Source organism: Castor canadensis, chromosome 2 (assembly GCF_047511655.1).
Source record: "Castor canadensis chromosome 2, mCasCan1.hap1v2, whole genome shotgun sequence".
Classification (NCBI taxonomy): Eukaryota; Metazoa; Chordata; class Mammalia; order Rodentia; family Castoridae; genus Castor; species Castor canadensis.
In genome coordinates this window covers 192883306-192905288 of record NC_133387.1, presented here as the reverse complement: position 1 = coordinate 192905288, position 21983 = coordinate 192883306, and the positions used below count along the sequence as shown (strand labels likewise).

The window sequence follows — 21983 nt, the reverse complement described above, 5'->3', positions numbered from 1 at the left end:
ATAAGTACTTTTTTAAAATATGAGCAAACAATGAAAATCTGCCAAATAACAAAAAGATCTCAAGAAGGGAGTCACTTAAACCAAATGCCCTGTACTTACACATACAGAATAGACAGAGATAAAACATTTTTAAATAATCAATTCATACTGGTAGTAAGATTCAAAAAGTTACTATATTGCTAAAACATCAGACTCTCATTTAAAAATACAGTTCAAGAACAAGAAGGATTAATGAAAAACTGTACTTCCAAAAAATGTTCAGATTAAAAAACAAAATTAGCCTGAGAATTCTCTATAACTGAGGAAATAATAGTAAATAGATGTAAGATAAAAAGACACACGGACAACTGATTCTATCTAGAGAATCTACCACATATATATCAGTACTTCCAGAAAGAAGCAAGGATTACAGAAGAAAAGCATCAATTAAAAAACATGCCAAGTTTTATATGCATGTGTATACTCTTAAATTTTTTATCAAAAACGAAGCCATCTTCTACCTACTACTTTAACCAGCTTATTTCATAACACTTTTTTGTGTACCATTAAATAATTACCCTAAAAAACGTATATAAGAAAATTTCACCCAGCTGATTTTGCAGATAACAAGGATTCATCTAATAGCCTTGGAGGCTGGGGAGAAGACTTGCACATAAATATTCCTAATTCTTAAATTTCCAAACTCAAAAAAATTTTTTATATCCTTCATAAAGATGGAGCAAGGAAAGGAATGCATAAGTGTGAGTATGTACACAGAAAGAGTAGGCTGATAACACACCACTACAAAGGAAAGAAAGTAAGCTGGTTTTAAAATATATACTGATGTGTGCTTTTGATCTAAGCATATTTTCAGCATGTTTGTTTTAACAGCATATGCATACTCTAGCTGGGCACAATGATTCATGTCTACAATACTAGCTACTCACAAGGTAAGCTCAGGAGACAAAAAAATTCACAAGATCCCATCTCAACAAAGAAAAGCTAGATGTGGAGGCACATACTAGTCATCCAGCTACAAAGAAAGCTTAAATAGGAGGTCAATGGTCCAGGCATGCAAAATACCTACAGCAAAGAAGGCTGAAGGTGTAGCTCAAGTGGCAGAGTACCCATCTAGCAAATGCAAGGCCCTGAGTTCAAAACTCCAGTACCACCAAAAAAAAATGCCAAACTCTACAATATATCTAATTGTGCAATATACAAATTTCAACAGTGCTTTCCTGCATTATTTAAATTTTCTCACAATGAGAAAGTGCTATTTTTATGTTAATCACATACTTATTTTGTTTTATATTCATTGTCCATAAAAATGCTGCATAAGTTTACATAAAAATAAGCAGAAAATTACTTTGAAAGTACAGAAATTTAACAATAATTCAAGTTTTCATGGCACAAAACAAAGGAAAAGGCATTTAAATCTTCATATAACTATGAAAACATACATATCTCTTAATAAATTTACTTACCCCATATCTTTCAGCTACAATATCCTCAAAATTTCTATTTTCTTTTTCAGCTTGTTGCTTCATTCTTTGATAAGACTTCCTTAGCCAGCTTAATCCACCATCCTCTACTCCTGAAGCTAAATTCCAAAAATGTACATTAGTTATACTTATGTGGTTATCATAGAATTGATATTTATTGCTCTGTCACTTCTAAAGTATAAAATTTAAGATTTTCTTTTCAAGAAAAGATTTTATTTTCAAGAAAATTCCAATTTAAGAGAATGAGAACAAAAGGATATAATTATAAGAAGATAACATGTATTAACTATTATAAAAAGATATAAACTAGGGAAATGAGAAAAGTTAAAGATCACTTCTAACCAAGATGTCAAGGAAAATTCTATAAAGCAAGTTCAAGAAAATGAGTTAAGATTTTTATTTAAAAAAAACAAAAAGATAAAAAGAACATTCCTAGAAATAAATAAGCAATAAAAGTACATACAGGAGAAAAAGATACCTCAGAAGCAACACAAAGAGTAAATCAGGAAGATAATGCTGAAGTGTATGTTAAATTATCCTATTACACTTCTAATTACCATCTATGAACATTTGAAAGCCTTCAATGAACTTTGTCAAGCTACTAGTATTTTCTTCTATACATATCATACTTTTGATCTAGTAAAGAGGAAATCTGATAAATTACTTAAATCAAAATCCTGTTTCTGATTTTCCCAGTCCCAAAGTAGGGCTGCTTTAAGATCACTCTGGCTCTACAGACATTAAAAATGCACACACCCAGCTCCTAAATAATGTTCACAACAGAATAAACTGCAATAATTCAGACCTGAAGACGACCTAAAACAGATTATTACACAGCAGGGAGAATGAAGTCCAACTATCACAATACTCTGGATGAATCTCAAAATCTGGACAAAAGCAGCAGGAGCAAACAAGGATGGAACTGAGTTTTGGTGCTAGAAACCAGCATGGCGGCCACCTCTCTGGTGACAGAGTGGTGACTAGCAGGGTCACAGAGGTGGGTTCTGGGATGTTAATAAAGTTTCTCAAACTGTGTACTGGTGACACTGAGGTCTTTATGAAAATGATCAGTTATCTGTACAATTGTGGCTTACTTACTTTTCTATTTATGTTAAAGTTTAATTTTAAAAAAATTTCCTTAAAGAAAAACAAAAGCAACAAGAAAAACAGGTTTTTTCCAATCCTCAAGTTAATTCTATTCATCTTAATTCTATTCCCTTATTCCAATTCAAGTTTACTAAGCAATCTCTTCTAAAATAGAAGAAATAGAGAAATAAAATAGAGAAAGATGATAACCTTTCTCTACAGGTCTAAAATACTTTGTACTTCAATCTAGATCTTTATTTAATGATTTCATTATCCATTAAAGGCTTATTAACTTTCGTTCTTTTTTTCTTATTTATATAGTCTATGAGTTCAAAATTAGTAACATAACCACTCAAGGAACTTAGCCTAAATATGAAATCTACACAATGGAAAGTAAAAGAAACCCACAACAACAATACCGTTACTACTGTACCAACTACAGTTATTTACTCTACTAAAATGTTGGTGGGCACAGCGAAAAGAACCTGAAGAATAACTACGATACTAACACATTTCAGAGGAAAAAAAATAGCAGAGCAAAAGTAAGACTGCTTTTATTCCTCTGTGCTGCTAATTATGAAGGAAATTTAAGGAGAAAAATTTTCACCTAACTCAGTCATGAGTTAAATCTATAACTGTAGAAATATTTGTGTAATCTAATCAAGTTTAGATGATAACTATATTCTATTTTAATAGTACTGTTAGTTGTCTAATTAGGAATAATACCAACAAAGTATTTTAATATAAAAAAATCACTAAATTTAAAACTTAAAAAGCAAACCAAAATACCTACGTTCAGCACTATGCTCAAACTGAATCAAGCATTTAATGAATATTTAGATTAACATGAAAACTTGTTAACCACAGAAGGACATAAAAGCGTGAGTAAGGCATGGACCAGTCCTCTATGCCAGGATACGATGCATCAAATAAGTACAGTAAATTCACTGGTAGGCAACATTAATAGGTACCTGTATTTCAAATCCATTTTTAATAATGCCAAAAATTAAGAAATGCTTCCAGCAATAATTCAAAGTTATATTTTTATAAACAAAATACAACCAAATTAATCTGGACTATATTACCCACTTCTCTCAGAAAACAAGCTAATATAGAACTAACAATTAAATAAACAGCAGGAGACCTAGGTATTAGTCTTGCTGCTATAACTAAATAGTTGTTAGAGCAAAAAAGACAAAAAAAGTTTCTTTGGATCTTTGCTTCTGCATCTGTTAAATAAGGCATCTGATTAAAGCTACCTCTAAAAATCTTTCCAATTCACAGATTCTAAAAGAGAAAGCCAAAATTACAGAGGGGTTAAAAAAATAGGAAGAGCAAAATCACATTGAAAGGGTCTATAAGCAAGAATTTCTACTAAGCGTATGGTAAGAAATTTAGTCTTCTAAAAAATCTACAGTAAGTAATCCTGACCAGGAATCAGACCTGGGTCTAGAACTACACATAACTATAGACAGGCAAATTACATGGCCACTCCAAGCCTCACTTTCTTGAACTAAAACATTCGGACAATAACATCTACTCTGCTTTCTTCATGTAGTTGCTATGAAAATAATAAATGTGCCATATAAATTCTAACTTATACTAATATTCCCATTACTAAAATATAATTTTAAATAATTTTATATGAGCTCTGAAAATGGTTGACTTACTTTTCTACCTAGTTTATGGTAAGGACAAGAAAAAAATTAATGAATTAATTATTGTAAATGTCATGTCAATCATTACCAAAAAGTTGTTGATAAGACCTTTCCAAAACATTTAATTACAGAACAAGTATTTGATAACATCATCATTACTGAGTGTTTGCTGTACTTCAGATGCTGTGTGAAAAGATTTTCTAATTTAATCTTTACAATAACTATAGCAAGTAGGTGCTATCAGTATTCTCTGTCACAAACTAACAAATTGGGTTCGGTAAGGTCCCAGAAAAACGTTCCAAAAATCAAAAAGCAAATAAATGATAATGCCAAATTCTAATCCCAAGTAAACTGACTACAAAATCTGGGTCCTTAACAGCAACACTGTGTGACCTCTTCTCCCTAAATACTAATGCATCCTTAATACTGCTTTAACACTTTTCAGCGCCTAACAGTTTCAGCCCCTCCATGGCCTAAACAAGAATCTAACACTATCTGCAAATGCAGTAATACCTGAAGATCATTTTTTAATACTTAATTTCACCTCTGGGATCTGAGCCTCTGACCAACAGAAGATTTCTGGCCATTTTCCTCCTTCTACATAAATACAACATGGAAAACAGAAGTAGTAAAAGCGTGATATGAAAGGAAGGGAGAAACGCTTTGTAAAAGCTTTAGGTAACATCACTTTCTTCCTAGTGTCTTTGATTCTACTGTTTTTATTAGCTAAAAATACTACTTAAGGCCAAACTCCAGGTCTTCTACATTCAGTCTTCTTATATTTGCTGACTGTAAATATCCAAACAACAGATTTGTCAATTCTTTCCTCAAGATGAATTTATTGGCTGCCCAGTGACATTAGGAAAAGTAAAAGTATGCATTGTAAAATTGGGTTGCACTAACTTACTGCTTCCCTAAGTGTTCTCTCTATAAAACAATATTATTATTATATTATTTCAAGAAGAACTTTATATGACCAAGGTTACTATTACTTTAGCCAATAGAACTATTTCTGCCTATGCTAAAAGAAAAAACTTGTAATTACTAAGCACTTTGATAAAATTGCTAAATAAAAATTATAAAGAAGCCTAAAGGTGGTTCAAATTGGCCTTTATATACACATAAAATAAAAAAGAACTTTAATAAATAGCCAAAAATAAAAATAAATTATATATAAAAATCAAAAAAAAATCTTGCTAATAAATCACAGAGATAAAAGGATAATATCAGAATTTATAATATTATTACATCCTGAGTTAGTTGCAATTAAACTTTTCACTGATTGTCAATATAATGGGCATGTAAGTATTTTTTATATTCTGTATAAAGTATGTTTATGTGACGTTTAAATATTTTGTCTCTATCTGCTGGAAAATATTAGCATTCTCCTAAGATCAATACAAATTTTATGAATCCTGGCAAAATAGGAATTTCTGAGGATATGAAACCACATATTTAATGTTTACACATTATTTTCATAAATTTCAGACAATCATTTTTATATTTTGCTTTAGAATATAACAAATCAAAAGTATTCTTACATCCTTACAGAATTCCTTACAGAATCAAACTTTGTATTAACCCATTTAAAATACAAAGTCACAAATGTAAACATCAAATATAAAAATATTTAATCAATTTTCTCCTAAACATACAATTAAAATAATCTTTCCAGGTACAAATGATTTAAATAAGGCTTCAAAAGACAGGAAATATTTTGTCAATGCTTTGTAATATGCAAAATCAAAGTCATTTTTTTAGGAATATCAACTTATAAGAAACCAAGAAATGCCTATGTGTTGGCACCAAAATATAGGGATACCTTTAGTAACTGACGATACACTACAGTCTTCTGATGGAAGACCTGTCCCACCATCCTTCCAATATGGATTTAATTCTCGTTCCAACAATTTGGACTAGAACAAAACATTTTCAGAGGTTAGAATGCAAAGACAAATCTACCACAAAAACTATTACTAAATAATAAATCTGAGGCCTGGTTAACAATAGCTGTAACCTTGAGCAAAACACTTAAAACATTTTTAAGACACATTGTTTTGTAACTTGCAGTAAGTACAGTCATTCAATGTACTTACTGAATACCTACCATGTCTCCAAACTGTGTTAGATGGAGAAGATATAACTGTCAATAAAACTGACTCGGCCCTTACTAGCTTATGATATAGTGAGGAATACAGACAATAAATAACTTACACATGTTCTAAACATAGAAATAACGAATACTAAAGCCACATGAAAAATTCAAACTTTTCTCACACTAAAGGATCAAAGATTTCATAGAAGAAGTAATTATGTGTAGTCTTAGACATACAGATGAGCAGAATTGGCCTAATTTTCTTTTTTCCAGGAAGCAGGGGTAAAGAACATAAACACATTCCAGCTTGTTCATCAAAACTTAGAGAAAAAAAAAAAAAGCACAATGCTTTTAGGGAAGTTAATTCAGACTGGCTAAAGTTAGAAATGTAAATCAGTGTGGCAATGAGATTAGGTTGCAGAGTAACCATGGTCTAAGTCTTCTGAGCCTTTCTGAACTGCTGCTGAGGTTTTATGCTGGGGATGTGACTCATGAAAATGATCAGTTCTGTATGACACTAAGAGCAAACTGGTCTCACCATGGAGGAAATACTAGAGAAGAGCAAGAAAAAAGGTATAGATTCAGTTAGACGATTGTACAGAAACTTCCAAGAACAAAATTTCATGAAAAGTTAATGTAAAGAGATAAACAAAATTGTCAGTCCTTAGGATTTGATTTTAGAATAGTTTGCAGCAAAAAAGGTTCTGTCACTTCCCTTGTTAGTTTATTCCAAAATCTCTCAGTATCTATAATCAAGGAATTTCTTCCAATGGTCCTATCCAGAGATACACATCAAGTATTCAACAGGATTAAAAACAACAAAAAAGGTCAGAATTACACTAAAGAGGACAATTCACAAGACAGTAGACAAACTATGAGATACTATCTGAGAATGTACAAAACCCAAAGGACTGAATATATAAAGAACTTCTACAAATTAGTAAGAAAAAAAGGCAAATATCTCTAGTAGAAAAGTAAGCAAAAACCATAAACAAGCAGTTCACACCACCTGATACTGAATGACCAAAAAATAACAATCAAACTCTCTCCCTTTCGCTCATCCCCCTCCCTCTCTGTCCTTCCGCCCCCTCTCTGGCAGTAGTGGGGATTAAACTCTGGGCCTCTTGACCTACATCAGTCCAGTAATTGGATAAATGCTCATAAAAACAATGAGATACCTTACTCACCCATTAATTAGTCTTATAAAAATTTAAGTTGGACAATGACATATAACAAATATTAAAATAGAAAAATAGTAGACTGGGGACATGGCTCAAGTGGAAGACAGCTTGCCTATCAAGCACAGGCAAGGAAAGAAAGAAAAGAGAGAAAAACTTTGCTGAAGCTATATAAATTGTTATAATCTCTTAGCAAGTAATTGCAAAAGAAGAATATGCTCTATAACTGAGCCATTTAAACTGCACCATAGAGAAATTTGTACATTGGCATGAGAAAATACATATGAGGTCCTTCAATGTAGCACTGTTTCTGACAGTGTGTAAACCAGTAAACAAAATAAATGCCCAAAAGTAAAGAAAGGGATTTTTACAGGATGGCATAGTTAGATGATGAAAGGCTATATGGCAATTAAAAAGAATGAAATAAAAATAAAGTATGTCCACATGAATACATCTACATGTTCAGCCCTTTAGTCAAAATGGTTTTTTAAGGTTCTCCTTGCTCAGAACAAACAGAAAAGATATACATAATATGAAAATTAGTTACTAGACTTCAAAACAAGGTAAGTATCTCTGTGGACCACAAACAAAACAGAAATGCCAAACACAATGCAGGACTGAAGCCATATGCCTAATGAGCTTTACATATGCAAGCTAAAGGTGACAGTTCTGAGTTCAACTTGGGGTGGCATTTTATTCCTGCCACAAACTCTGCTTCCTGTCTGCCATGTGTATGCTCTGCCACACCTTCCCCACCACAAAGGACTGACATGTCTGAGACAGTGAGCCAAAATAAGTCTTTCCTCCCTTAAACTGTTTATGCCAAGCACTCTCACAGCTATGCAAGAGCAGCAAATACAGAAATTTGGTAAGAGAAGCGGGGCATGAAAATGACTAAATCTGACCATGTGGTTCCTGGGCCTTTGAATAGGTTTACAGGAGAAATCTGGAAGCGTTTGGAGATGTGGCTAGAGGAGCCCTAGAGCTGGAAGCAGAGCTTAATGAGCAATTCTGGTGGAAGGTCAGAAATCCAGAATGCAACAACAAAGACCATGTGAACAAGGACCGTACTGGGAATTGGAGAAGAGGCCAATCTAGCAAACAACTTGTGTGCGTTTTGTCTGTGTCCTGAGATTTCAAACAAGACTCAGTTTAAAGGTGACAGACTTTTGGTGAAGGAAGTTTTCAAGATAATGTAGCATTCAGGTTGTGGCATGGTCACTGCTGGCTGCTTTCAGCCAGATTTATATAAGAATAAGGAACAAAAGAAAGAGCAGGATTTGAAAAACATTCAGTCTGGCAGAAAAAGATTAGGTTGAAAGTTGCAGGCAACAAGTGAATCCAGTCCAAGAGAGAGGCCAGGTGGGGTGCAAATGGCAAGGCCATAGGTATGAGGCTGCCCACATGCATTGGACCTCATGTTATGCAACCACAGTGTATCTCAGATTCCATTCATGGAGCTACAGGATTTAACATTTGCCTTCCGAGGTTTCATCTTGCTTCAGTCCTGTTCCCCCTTTCTATGTCCCCATTCCTCCTTTTAGAATGGGAATGTCTACATTGTTTTGTTTTTTGTTTTGTTTTACAGGAGCTCATAGCTAAGAGTTGCCTTGAGTCTCAGATCGCAAAGGAAATTTTACACAGTGTTGGAACTGTTAAGACCATGGGACCTCTTGGAGATGGACTAAATGCATTTGCATTATAAGATGGCCACAAGCCTTTGGGAGCCAGGGCAGAATGCTATGGTTTGTGACATACTTGTGCGACGTGAACCAACTCCTAAACTTCATACGGCTCCTTTTCCTTCCTCCACTATTCACTGGTTATCCCCATTGCCAAATATACCTTCTGTTCCTTCTATTAATTCAGTGAGCTCTAACTCCTTCAGGTCTAATTCGGAGACATTATATTCACTCTAAAAATCATGGCCTTTAGTGTTCCACATTGCTACCTGCTTAATTATATACCAATATAATTTTCCACATGTAAATTTTCAGAATTAAAATTAGAGACAGAAAATGCCATTGATAATAGGATTTCTGTGATCACTCTTTCCTATTTTTTCACTTGATCCTGTATACCATATTTAAGGTAAATTCTTTTTTTGTGTGTGTATGTTCCTAGGGCTTGAACTCAGGGCCTCATGCTTGCTAGGCAGGTACTCTACCATTTGAGCCATGATCCAGCCCTTTTTGCTTTTAGTTATTTTTTGGATAGGGTGTCAGTCAACATATTTTGCCCAGGCCAGCATAGACCATGATCCTCTTGTATGAGGCTCCCATGGACCTGGGATGACAGGCACATCACACCATTCCCAGCTTACTGTTTTTCATGGGGTTTAGCTAACTTTTTGACCAGGCTGGCCTTGAAACATGATCCTCCCAATCTCCACTTCTAGAGTAACTAGGATTACAGGAATGAGCCACTGCAATTGGCCTCAAGATAAATTCTTAAAGACTGTTTATCTCCTTAGTCGTAGCCAATCCATTAACCTATCTATTGAGTTTCTAACTTTATTATATTTTTCATTTCTAGAAGTGCTTCTTAAATCTGCCTCCTTCATAAGATTTTATTCCTTACTCACAAATTTTCTATGCCTGGTATTGGGCAAGTAAATAGTTCAACTGATAAAGGTTTTACATACCTGATTCTACTGTTTATTGTTTCACCAGTAAACACCAGTGGTTACTTCTGCCAAGCAGTTCAAGATGCTATCAATTCATACTTTTAAATAACTCGCCTTAAATACTTTCAGACCATCAAGTAGTATGAATTCGAGTCAAACCCTTATGAATCAAGCTATAAGCCACTGGAGCAGCAGCTAGCGTCTTCATATTCCCTGCTGAAATTTTACCCTCTCCACTATACAAGATGCAGGACAAGACAAGACATTTTTCTTGCCTTCAAATGGATTTTTCAAGTTCATCCTTTCATTAAGGATATATTCCTGTGGACTCCAGATTTATAAGGGATTATCAATCAAACATTTACACTGCATACAGGCACTTGCCTTTGCTGCTATCCCTAAGCATCCCTTCAAACTGAAAGTCTAGACTACCAGGATTATGTAATGTCTCCGGGAAAGCCACTTTCCTTACTTTCTGAATTCATGCGTTTTCTTTGAGCTTCTTGTTGATGTTGTTGTTTTTGTTTGGTTTGGTTTTGCCCCTAAAGATTTCCCATTGTTTTCTTGTCAACACAGTGAAAACAATAAAAAAATAAAATAAGCATGTTTATTTTATATTTTATCCAGAATTTTTAGGTATCTTGAAATAGAAGCATTTTATGGTACTTAATTCAACATATTACACTGGAAAAGAAATTGAGAAATTTAGTTTTAATTCAATGATGGTAACATACACTCAATATTCACTCACCATATACGGTATGTATATAGTATACCTTTAATCTCATTTCCTATAGAAACTTATTTTAAAAAAAAAAACTTATATCACAGTTCATAGCTATCCTCAGAAATTTTATTAAATACCAAGAAAGATAAAGTATTTTACAAGTAAAATTGCATTCACACAAATGTCTGATCAGTTTCTTAAGACAAATTAGAAAGTTAAGGCAGTTAAAATACTCTTACCCATTCAAGTGCTTCAGTTTTCTCTTGCTCTATTTTCCTCATAGCCGCCTTTTCAGCTTTCAGTGATGATGATGACACAGTTTTAGCAGACATAAAATCAACATTCATCCACTCATCCCTCTGTTAAACAAAAAAAGGAGGCCATTTCAACCTGAACTGATCAGGCCTTATTAAGAGAAGGGATCTTGGAGGCACTCAAACCAGTATCAAATCCTACATGGCTATATGTATGACCTTAAGCAAGTTTCTTATACCCTCTATACCTCTGTCTCTCCCTTATTTAATGGGATTAAATGCTATCTATCAGAGTTGTTTAAAGGACTAAACAAGTTAACAAGTATAAGGTGTCCAGCCCAGTGAATAGTACATAACAATCAAACATTAGTTCCTTCCACCTTTCTTCCTTCGTCTGTGCTAAGAGTAGACAAATTACATTTTTTCTTAGGCACATGAACCATAACCCAAAATCTGTGAACTATTCAACTGTAACTATGGCCAAAAAAGTTATGCCACAAGGTGAAAAGAAAAGAAAAACTGAGATGGAAATCTACCCACATACAAGGGTCAAACAGTATACACCTACATCACATAAGGGGCAAGTGTCACTTCTCTAAAAACAACCAGGAAACCTCTAAGGAGCTGGAAAAGAGATGAGCACTCACCTTCTCACAGCCAGAGGAGAAGGGGAATCTGAGTGCTCAGTAAGTAACATTACTGCCAAAATTATTTATAAACTATGTTGCTTTTAAAGTCTAATTTTTCTCCTGAAAAAATTAATCATCTTTCATTTTAACATTCATTTATCCTTAGAAGTTCACTATTCTTTCTTTAAAATCAGTGGCTTATTTACCTGAATAACTTGACCATCAACTTCTTTTTCTGATTTTTCATCTTTTACTTTCCAGGCCTTCTCCTTGGCAGGAACCTGGAATGGAGCAGCCTCAACCCACTCATCTTCAGAGCTCTAAGAACATTTAGCATATAAGTGAATTTTTGCATACTTTCATATAAAATTTCCATATGTTGTTAAGTGAACATAACTCAGCTCCCTAGATAAAACTCTTACATTGCATTTCCCCTTTAAAAAATGACCTTGAAAATTAAAAAAAATAAAGACCCACTATTTTGAATTAAGCCCATAAACACAACCAAATTCTTTCTATTTTCTTATCAGTTGTACCATGGAGCAACAGAAAAGCAAAAAAAAAAACAAGAGAGAGAACTGCCTCACTTCTCACCAAATTAAGTAGTGCTCATGGCTTTGCGTCACTAGAAACAGAGAAAATGGCCCCAAGTGATGAATGAGTTTGCTGTTTGCCCCTAAGTTTCAGATTTTGAGATTTCCCTATACCTAAAAATGAAGACATCCTAAGTAACAGCGAGGCTGGTGAGGCATTTTAGTTACTATGTTTAAAGGCCAGATTATTAAATCAACTAAGAAGTACTTATTCAACATCCCCTATGTAAGGATCATTATGACAAATTTGGGATTCTTTTCAACAAGTGGATCAATCTACTTTTCTGTGTCAAGGGTATATTAAATACTTTCACATATAATTATCACAATGAATCCTTAAAATTACTTTAGAAAGTATTATTTTGATTTTACAGATGAGGAAAACCTCCATAAAATCAGGAGATTTGCCCAAGTTACATGTTACCCAAGTGTAAGAACCAGGAGAGTATTTTGGATCTGTCTGGTTCTAAAATCTATGCTTGTACAGCCATTGAATTTAAATATAGGAAAGATCCTAGAAATTGCCCTGTGCAACCACCTGCTAATGTACAGTTGAGAAACTTGGCAGAGGGGAATGAGTGACTAGCAAGGTAGACATTAAAATCTGAACTTCTTGAATGAGAATAGTATCCTTTCACTCTGTGAAGTTCTTGAAAATTACCAAAACATGTTTTTTAAACTGGAGAACACAAACATGTCTGCCAAAAGATAAAATCCACATGGAGTAAACATATTTATGCTATGCCACCTCAATAGCCAACTGTTTGTCAGACAAAAGCAGACTTTACTCATTCATTCCATTTAGGCCTTGATTTGAGTTCACAGAAACCCAAGAACTTACTTATAGTCATAATTACAATTTTTAAGATAATCACTGTATACATATTTGTGGCCTACTCAGGTTTATATCACCAAATCAGTTTAGAGAGATCAGGTTCCTAATTCTTGATGTCATCCACTAAAATAAGATTTATAGTCTAAAAAAATCTGCACCTCCTTTAGGAAGGAGCACCAACTTGCTAAGATCAAACTAAAAGTTATAAAGTTTGTGTCCCACAGTATTCTTCATAGACCTTCTATATTTATGGGTTTTCTTTTACTTATTAGATGCTGAGCAACCACTTGAAATTCACTAACTAGAACCATCAGGTGCTTCATCAGCACACTGCAACCAATCTTCAACTCGAGTTAATCCAGTCATATGATCTGAAAATTTAGCTGAACTAGACTCTCACCCCAAACTACAATTCTCCTTACTGACCTTTGGTCAGTTCTGTCTTGTATTCCCTTACTTACTCTCCTTTGAAACACTCATCATTTTTGCATTTATTTTATGACCATTTGATTACAGTCTCATAGGTAGTAAGTTCCATAAGGACAGGAACCACATTTGCCTTTGCCTCCCTCACATTCCTAAGAACCTACCATAATATATAGAAGATAACATTATCTTCTTCAGTACTCTACTCAAGCTTTCTACCAACTCTCATTCCCCATACTCTCAGCAAGGGGTTTCTCCTCTTACCTCATCAAGCAGAAATGGGCAAGTTTAGCTTCCTGCCTACTCTCCAACAAAATTATTGCAACAGTAAAATTAACCTCATGGTAGCCTGAACTGTTTAAGGCAGGTTCTCCTTCAAAGATTTTGGTCCCAATCATTCCTGTCCTTCCAGAACCTTACTCCATCAGTTATCTTTCTCTTATGCTGCAAACAAAGATCTCTAATGCCCTAGAAATATGCTACATTATTTCTCATCCCCCAATCTTTGGAGGAAGGAGGACCTTCCTTGACCCTATGCATCTCTCTAGCAGCAATTCATCTACCAGCTTCCATTCTAAGACAATCTTATTAAAAGAGAAGTCTATGTCCACTGTCCTCACCCTCTCACTTTCAAGCATTTCTCAAAAATAGCTACTGTCCCCATTAATCCACTGAGAACTCTTCAAAATTAATCAATGGCTTCCACTTCACCAAACTCAAGAAAATGCTTCAGTCTTTATCTCCCTAAACCCCTCTATTAAGTACAACTCCCTTGCTGACTCATTTTCTTAACTTCCAAAATACTTCCCACTTTTCTCCTACTCTTTTTTGTTCTGAACTTTGGTATTTTTTTTTAATTATCTTAACATTCTGTATACTGACACACAGAAATGAAAGTAAAATGTGAATCCTTCATAATTTTATACATTTATCTAAACATCAGTGAAAATCACCAACTACTATGAATGCAGGAAAACATATCGCAAAAGAACCAAAAAAATAGAAAAACATCTCATAAAAAGTATGTCCAACTATGAAAAGAAGTGCTTCTTTAGTGTCTTCACATTCTTCTTTTCTTTGTACTTATGTACAATGCATTGTTTTCTTGGGTAAGTGCACCCTGCCTTATTCTTCAGCTGTCTATTTACAATTCTTCTGTCTGCTCCTGGGCTATCCTCATATAGCCATTGATAATTCACTCCAGAATTTAATTTTACCACACTGGTCATCCGATAATTTGTTTTAAGAAGTCACCAGATGGGGCTGCTTCCACAACCTCACTTTAACAATCTTGGGAGGCAGGAAACCTGAGTTCTAATCCCAGCTCTGCAACTTAATTAGCTGTGTGACTTGGTAACTCTTCATTTCATCTCCCAAGGCCCCAGGTTCATCACATAGCCAAGACTCAGAACTTCTAGTCCAGGTACCTCACAAGCCTGGCCTCCCCATATAATCAGAGAGACAGACTTCCTGCACTGTCCTTCCCTTGCTCAGTCCTTAAATATTCATGTTGTTTGGTTTTCAATTTTTTGGCCACTATATTTGTTACTCTCTGAACTTCTCTTTTGGCCCATAAATCCAGCCTTGTGGTTTGAACTACCGCCAACTGGGTAAATGTCTTTCAAATTTGTCAAACCAATATTTTCATGATTTAATAATCTATCTACTATACCTGGATGTCATACTCAAGAACAAAAATGAATCTACCATCTTCTTCTATAAAACCTGTCCCTCCTACTATATTACTGAACTGAGTTACCTGGTACTATCAACCACCTACATCAGAAATTTCAGAATTATACTATCCCACTCATCCAAATATACTGTTTTTGACTCCAAAATATTTATCAGCTAGACCATATAGCAAATACCACAACTGACATGGGAGCCAACCTCCATCCCTGGCTACAGGTAATTAGTTCAAAGGTTAAGTACCTGATCCAATTCATATTGATTAAGTTATTCTCAGTGAATTAGAAATCAAGTCCAAGGAACTGATGTAAAACTAAGCAAAAGTGGAAAGGTATTTGAAGGGCTATTTCTGTCACGAAAAATGAGTGGAATTCAGCAAAAATTGACCTATATCAAGAAAAAAGAGGACTCTGGAGAAAAAAATTACAAGACTATTAAAAGCTTTCATAATTATAATTTCAGCTATTCCTGAAGTCAATTAATTCTTTTACCCAGATGCCTTATAAGATTTTTGTACACAAATAAAATACCCTTTCCTCTTCTTTTTTCTTTTTTCTTTATACATAACTGGTATTTGACATCAGGACCCCCTGCTTGGTAGGCAGGCTCAACACCACTTGAGTTACACCCCAGCCCTATAAGGATAATGAAAGAGCAGTATGAGAAAGGCCTTGGTCCCAAAAGACCACAGTATCCCTAGACTGCCTATTTAATTTCTTTCATATGAGAGAAAAAAATAACTTCATCTTGTTAAACATCAACAACTATCCTGAGAGTTTGCTAATAAATGCAGCTGAATCTAAGTAGATGATATACTTCCTGCTGAATAAAGTCAAAGCATTTGGTTTACAAAGCCCTATCAACTTCTTAATTTCATCTTTACTCACTCGCCCTCATTTTGTGCATAATTTTAATGAATTTTAAAATTAAAAATTTTAAAGCCATACACAGCTACCACAGTGGATATTGCAAAAAAAATGTGATTAAAAAAGGAAGAAATTAATAGGCTAGATTAAAAGCAAGTTCTACATATATATTGTCTGCAAGATATATATCTTCAATACAAAAGAAACAAGATATTTAGGACTAAAAGAAAAGAAACAGGTATAACATGAAAAAATGAAAAAAAAATTTTTAAGAGTTCATTAATATAAGACAAAACAGACTTTACACCAAAGAAATTACCAGAAATAGAGGAATACTTCAAATTAATATCGTAGTCAATTCATATTTAACAATCCTAAATTTTTGTGTATGTACATAACTAATAAAGCTTCAAAATTCACACAGCAAAAACTAACAAAACTGAAAGCAGAAACATGTAAGCCAGCAAATGCACTTACAGATTTCAACACCAATCTTACAGTAGCAGATAGAGCAGGTAAACAGAAAATAAACAAGAATGCAGGAAACTTAACACTGTTAATCACGTTTTCTTCTTTAACACTGATAGAACACAACAACTAATAACAGCAGAATATACATTCACTCCAAGTACATAGAATTTACACCAAAATAGAACAGACTAGGCCATAAAATAAGTCTCAATAATTTCTAAATTACAATTATACAAGATCTGTCCTATAACAATACCAGAATTAAAGTAAAACAACAAAGATAACTGATCAAAACCAACAAATATCTGAAAATTCCAAAATTCACAGAGATAATTCATGAGGGGAAAAAAAGGGAAATTTTAAGATATCTTAATGAGATAACGAAAATATAACACATCAAAATGTGTTAGGTGGAAACTTAGCAGTTCAAAGAAGAAAACCTACAGATTATTTTAAATACTTGTTAGAAAATAAGGAAGATTTAGTATCAATTACATAGGAAATGAAATTTAATTTCTAAAAAATTCCATTTACAATAACATACCAAGAAAAATTAACAAAAGATATGTAAGACCTCTGCTACGAAAATTTCAGAACACTGTAAGGAAATTAAAGATGACTTAAATAGATAGAAAAATGTACCATAAGCATTTGTGATTGGAAGACTCAATATCTTAAGATGTCAAAATTACACTGACAAATTCTTCATAATTTTTCACTCTTCTGACTCTACTAAGCCCTTGCTCCTCCCTCACTCTCCCTTCAAAACACTCAAATCATCTCTGCATAAATTGGAATGGAGCTCAGCAATTGCCCCTTCTATAAGCAATTAATAAATAAAACCTGTTTTCAGCACTTTATTATACAGCTATGTTTATTTTTGACAGTATACTGCCAAAAATTTAATTTCCAAAAGTTCAGATGGACCAAATTTTGGACTATGGTAATTCAAACTGGGAGGATAACCCTATGAAAATCATTCACAGAAGATCATTTTAAGAAGACCAACTATCCTTAAACATGTCTAGGTAATTAACTCTCTAAGAACAAACTCTTTCTTCCTGAAAATAAGCATGAAGAATTAGCTTACTTTCCTTTCCTATCTTGCATCCTCATAGCCTGGAACTGGCTACAGACATATGGCCCAACACTCTCTTCCTTTGACCCAACAATATAATATAGAAAAAAATCCTACTTTTGATGCTTAAATGTTCATTTCAAGGCTGGCAGAGTGGCTCAAGTGTTACGAGCTCCTGCCTAGCAAATGTGAGGCCCCAGTGCAGCCAAAAAAAAAAAAAAGTTATTAATTTCTGTGAAAAAACAGAGAAACAGACTGAAATGTCTTGAAAATTTTCCCCTATCTTTATAATACTGATCTTCCCTGTATTTCCTTCTAATTTTCTAGCTACTTGAGTACAAGTACCATCCATTACTTTTATCTGGCTCTTCAGTGTTGATATTCATCTTTCTTTTCAATTTCCCTAGGTATTTCCTCCATTCTAATGGCCATAACTAGCAATGATTCTAAAATCATATTTCCATCTTTCTTTCTCTGGAACCCACAGTCTACATTTCTAAAATTTATATCTCAAAGTAGATGTCTTCCAGATATTTTCATACCATAACTGGCAATATTTTTTAAGTTCTCTGTATTTTAAGTCCCCATATTTTATTCCTTTAAATAAAATTTTCTCAAACAGCTGCTTTGGCTACTTACTGATGAACTATCAGTTGACTCATTGGTTTTTTCATATTTCTGTTTCTTGCTCTTTTTTTTCTTCTCTTTCTTTACTTTTTTTGAATGTTTTTCTTTTTTCTTCTTTTTCTTTACAGAATGTTCCTATAAATGATAATTTTGAGCAAGTAAGAAAGGAATTTAGTTTTATTCTACTTAAAAGAGGAAAAAAAATCTATATTCAAAAAAAGTTTAAATCTTTTATGAAAAGAGACCAAGATTATGACTAAATACATAAAATCTTCCAAGAAACATTAACATACTTTCCATAAGCTAGGCACCTCTAATAAATGATACAGCTTAGATTTCCTGCCAGAAAATTATGAGGAAATTTTTTATTTTAACTTCTTTACAGATTCATATGATAGACAAATACTATCAAATACATATATATATACCCATATAAATATGTGTGCATAAATGTAAACATTCACACAAATATACACACACATATAATATCTCCCCATGATCTCCCAAATATTTATACAAGATTATTAGGTCATAAGATATATAATAAGATAACATGAATAAAAATTGTAAGAAGCTGGATAAGTGAAGAAAGAAGGGAAGGAACCAGGAAAAGAAAAAGGAAGATATTGATCAAATGACACAAGGTCCAGTTAGAAGGAGTAAGTTTTAATGATCTACTGCACGATATGCTAACCACAACTAATAATGCACTGTGTATTTCAAAATTGCTAAAACAGTACGTTTTTAATATTCTCACAAAAAATAAGTTAGTGAGGTGAAATATGTTAGTTTGACTGAATCTTTCTATAATGTATACAGACAATAACATCATATACTCCATAAAAATAAACAATTATTATTTATGAATTAAAACTAAATTTTAATGCAGTTGTAAGAAGCAAAAACAAGGCTTGAAGTCTTAAAAAGTAAATAAAACTTAAATGTATACTTTTAGATATATACACTTGCCACAAATGAACCAAAAATTTGAAGCTAAATCTTTCTCTAGCCAACACAAGCAACAAAATCTCTCAGTGTCACTATGTCCACAATAATACAATATTGCCAGAGAGATAATGTGAACTACATGATATTCATTCCATAACTTATGAAAACGGCATAAAATTGTTCTCTCAATACTAACTTTATTAGTGTCAAAAAAGGTAAGTATCTTAAGGTACACTGTAAGCACAGAGGAAAGGTCACAATGAATCCCCCCGGTACAACTAATATATGCTAATAAAAATGATTTTTAAAAAATGATAAGGTATCATTACATCAAACATACTTGTTAATACTCACCTGAGAGAATTGTTCAATTCGCTCATTCACATCAGGTAGCATCCATGTATCCTCACCCCGAAGTCGTTTAAGTTCTTTATGCCTTTCTTCTTTTTCAAAATTGGCTTTGGCCTATAACAACATAAAAAAGCAAGTTGCTTTTCAAAAACGGAAAACAAAAACTGCTACCACTTTCATATGAAGGTACCTACTCATGAATATATGGTCTATTCCTGCCAGGAATTTGCTTCTACTAGTAGAGGAAAGATTTTTAAAAAGCAAACTCTTTCCTTTAACATTACTGATCTCCAGTGATTGAAAAAATAATTACAGATAGAATCCTGGGCTCTCCACTCTCCCTATCTCAAGTATGACTTGGAGTCCCTTTTCCCTTCACACCATTCCAGTGTACTGCTTTAGACTTTTCCAACAACTAGGGGACTGGTCTTCATGCCTTCAGCAGGCAATATTTGTGCCTCAATACCCAGCCCCCAAAAATGCATCAGGAAAAATCTTCTTTACAAAAAGAAATGATTCTATGGCTAATTTCTATTAATCCTTCCAAATAGTCAAAGGCTGGGTTTGGTCCTTCTGTAACTCTATGCACACTCTCTACTATAAAATTTATCACAGATTACAAACACTACTCCCTCCAAAACAACAGCTTGAAATACCAAAGAACTAAGAATACAGAATATTCATTGTACATATGATTAAATTAGGGAACATTATCAACTCTTCACTTGTCCAAGTCTAATTGCCCACTCTTCCACCTTTAAAATCTGACTGTAGCCATGACCCCTTCCTCTTGTCTCCTCCATCTCTGCCTTCTTTTTTTTTTTTTTTTTTTTTTTTGCAGTACTGGGGTTTGTACTCAGGGATTCCTCCTTCAACCACTCCACCCGCCCTATTTTTGTGAAGGGTTTTTTTCCAGATAGGTTCTTGTAAACTATTTGCCCCGTCTGGCTTCCAACCGCCATCCTCCTGATCTCTGTCTCCTGAGTAGCTAGGATTACAGGCCTGAGCCACCGGCACCTGGCTCTACTGACACCTTGTATGTACGCATTTCAGCTTGCTTAGAATTATTACATCTGAAAACAAAAAAATCCTCACTGGTCCGGGGGATAGAAATGCCAAGAATGGACGTCTTAAAAGATAAGGAAACTTGGAGGAAAACAAACAGATATCTCTGAAAAAAAAAGAATAAACAAATGGACCCTGGCAGAGCATTCAGAAGACAAGACACACAAGGGTTCCGGCACTGCAAAAAGGAGACCCCAGCCAGAGAAGGTGAGCTACTGAAGTGGTGAGAGAAGAGGGGCATGGGATGGTTCCCGACAATCCTCAACGCCCACAATTCCCAATAACTACAGAATCTCCAAAACGCACGTACATGACCCAGCACCTCGGCCCTGGCAATCCGGGTCTGTTCTTTACGCTCTGCGATACTCTTCTCACTTTCGAATCTCACACCGGAAGCCGCCATAGTTGTTGTCATCGTAAAGCTAGGACGCCGTCAGGAAATCACAGTTTACGACCGTCGTAATTTAGTAAACAAACCCGGACTTCCGACTAGAGAGAGCGAGGGCGAAGGGCGGTGCTCTACCAACGGAGCATGCGCAAACCCGCTTGACGCTCAGCTTCCTGCTCAGTCCAACATCCGGGTTTGCAGGGAAATTGAAGCGCGCTCGGACAGTTGCTCTCTCTTGTGTGTTGAGTTCTCTTTGAACAGAGCTAATATTAATCAATACAAGTTTACTTTGTGACGAGGCCTTCTTAAAGTTACCAGTGTGAGAAACTCTGAGACATTAAGTCTCACCAAAGTACTCGTGCTCCCCAGACTTCATGTGCTGGAGGAATGGGCTTAAGGGAGGCTGGCAGAAAGAATTTTGCAGACTCAGCGTTTTGCTTTCATGTTTTCTCAAAAAATACGAGATAGCCATGAGAATTTTGCATTGCGCTTCATAATTTATCTGTGCTTATTTAAATTATTAAGTTTACATCACTTTTCCTCTGCTCTCATGGTAGTTGCTCATGTTTATCCATTCAAACGCTTTTCATTGCAATGGACAACTACCTATTTTTATGAGAATCTGTTTTGTTTTATTGTATCTCCCAAACAAAACTAAGCTACATGAAGAATAAGACATTCTAATGTATCTTGTGTTCTGAGAACATAAAACAAAGTTCACGTGTATAATTAAAGAAGGCTGGAGAAAATAATTACAAACTAGATATCTTAAAGACTAAAAATAACTAACATAAGCCAGGTCGAGGTAAATATTCTTTCTTTGGGGGCTTTATGAAATTGAGTGTGTGTGAGAGTAATTAGCTCTCCTGGGAGTTTCTACTCCAGTCCATGAAAGTATTAAGCATGTGA

At 34.3% G+C, this 21983-nt stretch overlaps 1 protein-coding gene across 2 annotated transcripts in view; it reads right to left on the bottom strand.

Moving 5' to 3' along the window:
• Nucleotides 1–21156, bottom strand: part of Cwf19l2 (CWF19 like cell cycle control factor 2) — a 70927-nt gene extending 49771 nt beyond the window's left edge. Inside the window, exons 1-7 of one of the 2 annotated variants that reach the window (XM_074066805.1) lie at nt 20997–21156; nt 19625–19735; nt 18335–18457; nt 11941–12054; nt 11091–11210; nt 6048–6141; nt 1464–1579 (exon numbers count right to left, since the gene is read on the bottom strand). In XM_074066805.1, the coding sequence (XP_073922906.1) occupies nt 1464–1579; nt 6048–6141; nt 11091–11210; nt 11941–12054; nt 18335–18457; nt 19625–19735; nt 20997–21101 (783 nt within the window). In that variant the 5' untranslated portion in view covers nt 21102–21156. The remainder of the gene's footprint in view (nt 1–1463; nt 1580–6047; nt 6142–11090; nt 11211–11940; nt 12055–18334; nt 18458–19624; nt 19736–20996) is intronic. The other variant, XM_020185356.2, reaches the window with a different exon arrangement.
• Between the last annotated feature and the right edge of the window lie 827 nt (nt 21157–21983).